At 46.6% G+C, this 9,097-nt stretch overlaps 1 protein-coding gene across 2 annotated transcripts in view; it reads right to left on the reverse strand.

Moving 5' to 3' along the window:
* Nucleotides 1-1,360: 1,360 nt before the first annotated feature.
* Nucleotides 1,361-9,097, reverse strand: part of tnfaip3 (tumor necrosis factor, alpha-induced protein 3) — a 17,623-nt gene continuing 9,886 nt past the window's right edge. For both annotated transcript variants that reach the window (XM_084076317.1, XM_084076318.1), the window contains 6 exons: nucleotides 8,794-8,935; nucleotides 7,873-8,043; nucleotides 7,155-7,335; nucleotides 5,856-6,850; nucleotides 5,489-5,694; nucleotides 1,361-5,305 (listed from right to left, as the gene is read on the reverse strand). In XM_084076317.1, the coding sequence (XP_083932443.1) occupies nucleotides 4,913-5,305; nucleotides 5,489-5,694; nucleotides 5,856-6,850; nucleotides 7,155-7,335; nucleotides 7,873-8,043; nucleotides 8,794-8,935 (2,088 nt within the window). In that variant the 3' untranslated portion in view covers nucleotides 1,361-4,912. The remainder of the gene's footprint in view (nucleotides 5,306-5,488; nucleotides 5,695-5,855; nucleotides 6,851-7,154; nucleotides 7,336-7,872; nucleotides 8,044-8,793; nucleotides 8,936-9,097) is intronic.

Raw genomic sequence — 9,097 nt, forward strand, 5'->3', positions numbered from 1 at the left:
GTCAGGGGTGGGAAACCACCGCTTTCTGATTTACCAGGTGATAAGGCAAAGATAAGGCAATTGAGGTGATCAAGTTGATCAAAAACAACCCACAGTTTTCATCGCAGATAGTCAGTCATAGATAGTCAGAATGGATCTCTTACCTTTATTATTCATATTAACCACTTAAACCCTATATACTTAGTTGACCGGAGAGCCCCAGGGGTCTGAACTAGGCCCCCTCCTTTTTTCCTTCTACACTATTATCTTCACTGAAAATAGATGATCTACAAGCTCGGCCCATTGTGAGGTTGTAGATCTGCTATTTTTGCTGAAGATTCACTCCAGAATAGGCACGCTAGGGTTCATGTGGTTAAATTATTGACTCATTCTTTGTTAGGTTTTATTATAAACGTATTGACTTATATGCTTGTATTATCCCATTGATACCTGGAACGCATCTGTGTCACTTTAGAGTTCATTGGCTATTCAAAAATAGCAGATATACAAGCTCATAGCGCGGCACCGAGTGCCGCGCTATGAGCTTGTAGATCTGCTATTTTTGAAAAATCGTGAAAAAAAAAATTGGGGATTTTTTTCAAAAAATTGTTAGGATTTAGAAGACCTTTCTAGAATCGCCTCAGGTCTTAATGGGTTATTCTAATTGGCAGTCTATAATAATAAGAAAAAGCAAAGGTGGTTTTCACTGTCTGGCACTGGGTGATCACACCAGCCTTGGAAAAGAGCCGAGTGATCATGTGCCCCAAAAAATGTTGCCTATCCCTGGGCCTCAGTTATACTCAGTGCCACGGTCGTATGACGAAGTATAAATTAGGGTTTAGCGTCCTACTCTGGAGACAGACTGTGCCACGGCCTCTCAGCAGAACTAGTGTTAGGCAACACGTAGCATGAGGCAGTGAGGAGATGCTGTAATATGAGTGCAATGTTGAAATCTGTGTGTGTGTGTGTGTGTGTGTGTGTGTGTGTGTGTGTGTGTGTGTGTGTGTGTGTGTGTGTGTGTGTGTGTGTGTGTGTGTGTGTGTGTGTGTGTGTGTGTGTGTGTGTGGCGCATGCATGTATCCTAGTGTAACAAGCATGGCTGTCTCTGACACACATTCTGTGGTAGCACAGATACACAAAAACACACATACATTTACAGTGGCTATAATAAGGATTCACCCACCTTGGATTTCTTTTTTTTCTATTCTATTTTTTTTTCTTCTATCTATTCTGAACTAAAATAATGTCTAACTATAAAGGTCATAATCTACATTGTTGAGCAAAATATAAAAACAGAAACTGGGTTAACTGAAGCGCTCTCTCTCACCCCTCCCAACATTCATGTACACACACACACACACACACAAAGAACTACGTGAGGCAAATTTCAGATTTCTTAATAAAAATATTTCATTTCAGGACAACATATAAATAATTATTGAATCACACAATACAGATAATATTTTGATATGAATAAATACTTAACAAATAAAACAAGGCTTTTTTCATACAATACCCTATCGTTGAAAGGTCACATAAAAGAAAACTTCCACGCCATTTTTCACGTTTTTTTTTCTTTTCTTATTTTTTTTGTGACACCTGCTTTCAAACGCCGACATTCTGTCTCTAACCGCTGGACTGTCCCCGGAGCGAGTCAAGACTCAAGAGTACCAATCCTTAGACAAGAAGTCATGTGCAACTCTGTGATACCATCCCAGTCACTGCTCCGTTCCCAAAACTTTAAGGGAGGAGAGGCTTAAAGAGTCGACCGCTAATTGGCCTTTTAATTGATTAAGGTTTGTCTAGAGGTGATTAAAGCACACAGAGAGATCTACATATATGCTGTCGGTGCTTGGGCTGGGCCCGACAGCTGGTGATACAGCTGAACAAAAAAGGCAGAGCGAGAGCCCGTTTTGTCTACACATTTCTAAGCGGAGCCATAGGTGCACAGTAAAATGTTGATGTAACTCTTGAGTGTAAAGCTTTTTTTTTTTGCTTTCTCAAGAGTAACACTGAGCGTTTTACTGCGTAGGCATCTGTCTACAACCAAGCGCTTGTCAACGAAGGGAGACGATCCATTGAAACATGAGCAAGAACTGAGTTCAATTTATGATTTAATTTAGGTTTTGTTTTTGTGTTTTCAATGCAGATTAGTTGATACAAATATCTATACTTGTTTGGACAACTTAAACTGAAATGGTGATGAAATTGTCTCCTGTTTGGTGAGTACACTGCATGAGAAGGCATTGAAAGGGCGCTGGTTTAAAGTTGCGCATTGTGTAGAGAGATATGCCTGATTAATACTTTGTTGCGTGCCAGGGCCGCATACCGATAATAGCCGATCTATAAGCTTAATAACAATGCATCATGATGCGACGCATTGTGAGCTTGCAGCTATTTTAGGCACGCACCTAGATATAAATCAGGCTATAGTCTATCTATGGCTCCATGTCTATCTACACAGCAGTTACTTCTCTAGAATGGTCCAGGCTGACCATTTCTTAAGGAGGTGACAACTGTTTGGTAGATGATGGCACATGTCAGTTGTTTTTGGCAGGAACAAAACCAAAACATATTCAAATATATTAAAATCTGAAACAAAAACAAAAAAAAACAGGAATGTCAGTTTGGCACATTTCAGACACGTGACGTGTGCATGTGCTCTGTGTGCATGTGCACAGTAAAATCCCCAGTATCCATGTGTAACTCTGACAGTGTACACATTTGTAAACTTTCAGAGTTAAATGAACACTGAGGATTTTACTGTGAGTGTACTAGAGATGAGGCATCGGGGTTCGAAGGTCCTACAATGCTGATCCGTATTCACAAAGCATTTTGTATAAAGAGACCCCCCGGGGGGTCCATAGGATTTCAAACACTACTTGAAGGCAAAGCTGATCGAGGATCAGCCTCGAGACTGTGCTGTAAGAAGCAGCAGCAGCACAAAAACACATTCAGATAAGACATAGGTCAGCCAGAGCAGGCAACGGGGATTGCTGTCTGAGCGTTTGAAAATGGTCGCCTTGGCACGTTCAGAGGGGCAGAGCTGAAGGAAAGGGTGCGTTCCTCGTTTATTTGTTTACCTTCTAATCACACTGCTGCAGTCGGGCAGGGGTGGGGCGCTTACAATCGTACAGAGGTGTGTCTATGCATGTGCGTGCATGTGTGTGTATGGCGGCAAGGTTGCTCATATCGTTATTTTGTTTCTCCCTTCTGGTTATCCTTTACTGACAGCGACAACATCGGTTTGTGTGTGTGTGCGCGTGTGTGTGTGTGTGTATGCATCCCTACATGCACATGTGCGTTGGTACTGTATGTGTATGCAGGTGTAAATGTACGTGTCTGTAGGTGATTCAGTGGTCAACAGTTAAGTGAACAGGAAAACAACAACCAAGTCCGTTTCTGGGAGAGTTGGGAGAAAGAAAGAGGAAGCGAGGGAGGTGGGAGGATAAGAAAAAGAACAGGTCCTATCTCTACTGTATTCTCTGCCTTGTCTTTGCTCACACCGCCACTGCGTTGGCTACAATAATAAGAGGCTTGTATTACTGTACATGTATGTAGCACCAGAACTAGCAGCAGTCTGCCCTGTTTGTTTCACACTGATTCTAGACTCCACGGTCTCTTTGCACTTTCCATATTGCTTCACCTCTTCAATTCCTTTACTGTAATTTACAGAATTCAAGCAATCTGACACCAATGGTTCAGGTTTTAGCATTTTTTAGCATTTGGGATAAAGATTTCACTTTCTGAATTGAACTGGAAAATGTTGAATCCTCAGCTTTGCTGGCAGAGCAACTAAAACCGGAAACAGTCGATGAACCCAAGACTCACAAAATGACTAGACCCGATTTATGTAATTAAATAAAACCCGGATTTAATGATTAATATATGAAAGTTCATCCAATAACCAAGTAATATCAATTGGAAGAACATGTTTTGGTAATTCACTATTTTTTTTAAATAGTCAACTTTATTGATTGTTTCAATTTAGTGCACTAAGCCTAATGGTGGTGAACACCATCTGAAATCCTTTCAAACAATTCTCTGGGATAGATTAATCATGCCTGATTCAAGTATCCAACTACTTGGGTGCAACTGTAGGGCATCCCATCTTTCCATCAGTCCAGGCAGACGTAAGCAAACGTTACAGTTTAAAGTAATCATCTTGTCCAGTTTTTGTCGCTGAGCTTAGTTTAGTTTTGGCTTGGCCAGGCCGAATTCAGCTCGGTTTGGTTTGCTTCTGTGTCCCTCACACTACAGAGTGAATGCTAGGGACAGGCAGACTATTCGATAGATACTAGGTACAGTAGGTAGGCAGACAGACAGACAGACAGACAGACAGACAGACAGGCAGGGGGTATTGAATCCTTGGCTGTGGTCTAGAAAGCAATGTCAGATGCTTTTCATGTCAACATACAATCATTTTGTCCGGCACGGTCCGCTACGTACCTCTAAATACATACTGTACACAAGAGTTAAGTCAGTTGCTTTGTCATGTAGCCAAACCTCTCACCCTGTGACTGTACACCGCAGGTCAGATGATGATAATTGCACGAAGAGGTATTCTGGAGGCCAAGTCTACTGCAAATGCACGCACACGCACACGCACACGCACACGCACACCCACACACACACACACACACACACAAAATACACACACACAAAACACACACTCACTCACTCCCCCCATGTACACACACGCCGTCTTCACATTCTACATGGAGGAGATTCAATGTTCAGGCCATAAGGTTACTAGTTAGTCACTAGCTAGTTAGTTAGTCAGTTAGTAATCAGAGGTGCATTGACTGGCATGGGGATGGGCGGCGCCCGGCGCATTGGGGGCCGGGGTGCAGGAGCGACCGCTCTTAGCGTGCTAGCGATGCAACGTTGTCGTGGTCGTCTGAGTGGCGCGCGTGGCGCGGTGGGCCGCGTGTCACCCGCGGTAGATCTGCTTGAAGTGGTCGCACTCGTTGCAGTAGCCCTGTTTGTCTTGGTTGGCGTAGTGGTCGCAGCCCTGCGTCCGACACCGCTGCTTTGACTTCTCCTTGGGCGCCTGCGCCCGTCGGCGCCCGTCGCCCGCCCCTCCCTGCCCTCCTCGCGTGTGACACTCCGGGCACAGGTCCGTGCAGCCCGGCGACACGTTGCTGCAGCCGCTCCGCCGACACTGGGTTTGGGACTGTTGGGACTGTTGTTGGGACTGTTGGGTCTGTTGGGACTGTTGTTGGGTCTGTTGGGACTGTTGGGTCTGCTGGGTCTGCTGGGTCTGTTGGGACTGTTGGGACTGTTGGGACTGCTGGGATGATCTGGGCTTGGCCGCTCTGTCCCGCTGAGATGGAGAGAGAGAGAAAAAAAGGGGGGTGGGGGGGGGGGGGGTTAGTCAACTTGAACTTTACTGGATCCAGGAAATGTGAAAGAAAGAAAGAATGACAGAACAATGTAAAACATAAGAAGAATAGATGACAAAAGGAGAGGAGAGGGCATAGGGGGTAAGAAGGAATGGCAGACCTACCATAACCGGAGGAGGGGAGTGTGGCGTGCGATGTGCCGCCTGGTTGAGCCGTGTGCTTTGCTCTTTGACGTAGCACTTGTTGCAGTAGCCCTCCAGCATTGCCTTGCCAACGGCCCCGCAGCCGGAGCCCCTACACCTCATGGCGTTCTGGAACCCTGCCTCCGAGGCATGCCGGCTCTGGACTGGGGCTGGGGGAGGGGTCAGGTCTGGAGGGGAAACCAACATTCATAATGTCAAAGACAAAGCCAATATATACAGTACGTGTGCCACAGGAAGGAGTGCAGCATGGCGGTTTCTAAGAATCTGAGATTTTAAAAGTGTGGCTTTGACATAGCTGGAATGTTATGGTCTTTGTTCCAGGACTTACGGTGGTTGGTTTGATAGTCTACGTAGCAGATAGTGCAGAATCCCAACTTCTCCGGCGTCCCAAAGAACTGACAGCCAGACCTTTTACAGGACCGTGCCAGTGGAGTCTGCCAGGCCGAAGTATGTCCAGGGGTTAAGGTAAGGACTGGCCGCTCAGAGTCTCTAGTCTGGTTCCAAGCCGAGGATGAGGCCTCAGTCCTTGTGTTACTCTGCTGCGGCTCACCCCTCTCTGGTGCTTGCTGTCTCTGCATGCAGGGAGGGCACAGGCCATTGAATATCCTAAACGCCTCCTGCCTACACATGCTGCAACGCTCCGTCTCTGCCTCACGCCCTCCCCACTGGGTCCAGCCGGGGCCCTGGCCAGGGTGGGGGGCCACAGGTGCCCCGTTAGGGCCCGGGAGTCCCGCGGCGGCCGTCCCAGTCCCGGGGGGTCCGTGGGCCTGCCTGGAGTTGAAGCATCGCTCGCAAAGTCCGTCGTGCTCCACGCTCAGGGTAAAGAGGCAGCCGGGCGTCTTGCACTTCATGGCGTGGGTTTCGCTGTACAGGCTTAGGCTGGGGGCCGTCGGCGGGGCAGAGCGGGGACTCGATAACACCGCCCCGCCCCCGGAGGAAGCTGGGGGGCTGCTACTCCGGTCTCCTCGGGAGCTCACCTCCGTCTCGGACGTCCCCATCACCCGCACGACGCCATGCACTGCGCCTCCTTTCGCCTGCAGCACCCCCTCTATCCGGGGCCCGCCACTGGGCGTGGCCTGTCTCTTCTCGAAGCACTCGTGGCAGTGGGGCTGCGTGTCCACGGAGACGTAGAAGGTGCAGCGCGGCGTGGCACAGCGGATCTCGATGAGGGAGAGCTGGGAGACGGAGAAGGGTGGCGGCCGCTGGGACTGGGCGGCCCACGCCTGCTCCTTGTCCTCCTGCCAGCGCTGGTACTCATGGTTGACCAGCTGCAGGTAGTCCTCCATCAGGTTCATGTCCTCGGGGAGGTTGCCCTCGTCCAGTCTGGTGGATAAAAAGACAATTTACCAATCAAACTCAGTACAATTCCAACTTCCCTTATTATTCCAACTGTTATTCACTTCTTACAGTTTACTGTAGGTCATAACATTGCTATTGTGTCACTGACTGAGATTCATGTCCCATAAACCACTTGAAAAATACAGGGTTGTAATAAAGTTGTTTTCCTTCACACTTTGTAATTGACCAAATTCACACGGTGGCCAATTTACTCTTACATCATTCCTTCACTCATTCTCTGTAGCAACATGTCCTATATACACTACATGTCTGGGGTCAGCGGGCGTACCGTGCAGCATTGATGATGCGCGTGGCGTCATAGCCCAGACCTATGACGGGGATTTCTATCAGCTGCAGATACTCTTTGAGCAGCCTGTCTCTCTGCTGCTGCTCCTTCTCCATCAGAAAATGAACCTTCAGCTCCTCAAAGCCCCCCCGACCGGGGTTGATCAACGGCACCGCACGGATCTCTGGGAACAACGCACACATCGAGCCGAAAACATTTAGCGTGAAAAACCAAAGAAACACTTGAAATGCTTTTATGTTTTCCAGAGTTCTAAAATACTGGGGTATCGGTTTCCACTCTAGTATATCTCTTAACCCATTGAGACCTGAAGCCGATTCTACATGTCTCCTAAATCCCAACAGTTTTCTGAAAAACGTATGTTTCTATATCAGTGGTGCTCAATCTTTTTCATGTCAAGGACCCCCAAAATGATATGTATTTGGCCGTGGACCCCCATCAAAATATCTTGTTCCAGGGACCCCCCAGAAGCAAAGATTTTAGTTAAAAATGTTCGCTTTAAAAATATATATATTCAATGAATAGCCCAAAGTGTAAAATAATGCTTTTTAGCTCAAATCTAAAAATGACACAGTTCCAGGTCTTAATGGGTTAATCCAAAAGCAGGCATTAAATACATTCGAGGGCTGCAGAACTTTTGTTGTTCATTTGTCTCTCATGGTGCAACTCTCTCGCACCCAGCTATACTGATGTTGTTTCCTACCTGGTCCACTGTCTTTAATGGTGATGAGCGGAGCGAAGTGCTGCGAGTCGTAGCCCAGCACTATGGGGTATTTGTAGCACTCTGCGGGCGGCCAGTGGAGGGGCAGGTAAATCCCACCAACATTCAGAGGAGAGAAGGAGGAACCAGACTTCATACTCCTCAACACCTGGTCTGTTAGAGGTAGAGACACAGACCGTGAGCGAAAGACGACTTAAACGTAAAAACTAAGAAATCAGCCCAAAATATAAATGGCCACTTTGACATTTGCATTGAATTTTAATTGAATCTAATTTATTTCTCTTTGCCAAGACACTTGTCACATCACAGGGTGAAAAACTGTTTCAAATTCAATGAGAAAAGTGCCTGTTGTATGAAAGATTTTAAACGTTTAAAATGTCAGGCTACCCATTTGAGACCTTTGATTGCTGATATTTCTGGTCATTTTATAGCTTGTTGAATCAGTATAGAACAATCTCATAGAGCCAAAAAAAATATCTCGCTCAAGGGGAATCTTTCCATCTTTTGACCCCATCTATAGTTCACAGAGCTAAACAAGTGCCAACCAAAACGGATTCGAGGGGATGCTGTGAAATACAATACAATGATAGCACAACGCAAAGCATGGGGCTGGTCCCCTCTGCCTTTCCTCACACCTGGCATCAACATGTATCTTATTGTAACAAGATATCATTTATCCGGAATACTTTTTACAGCCAGCATTAAAATACATCCCCGCAATAAACAGAGATCAGATCTCAACTTCACGTGCGAAATGCAGATGGCTGCAATTGGCACTTCTTCTCGTAATGTTTTCGGCGAGCGACACAGTCATACGACGGGGTATGAATTAGGCATTTTTAAAAAAACTGTTCACTGCAGCTTGCAGAGTGTTTGACGACCAGGCGGGAGGGTTAACTGTACCGGCAATAACAATGATGGGTCTGCGGAGGATGTTGGAGAGGATGAAAATGTGGATGTCTTCCAGAGAGTCAAACTGGAGGCCGTTGCTACTGGAGACGGGAGACGCCATCTTCACTATCTTCTCCCACTCCTCCTCCCAGTTCTGAGCGTTGTGCCAGACACACATAGAAACACACACACACACACACACACACACACACACACACACACACACACACACACACACACACACACACACACACACACACACACACACACACACACACACAGTTAGACCATAAACACGCTAAATTGCGCTTACTTG

Source organism: Gymnoscopelus microlampas (genome assembly GCF_963454915.1).
Source record: "Gymnoscopelus microlampas genome assembly, chromosome: 13".
In the NCBI taxonomy this organism is placed as follows: domain Eukaryota; kingdom Metazoa; phylum Chordata; class Actinopteri; order Myctophiformes; family Myctophidae; genus Gymnoscopelus; species Gymnoscopelus microlampas.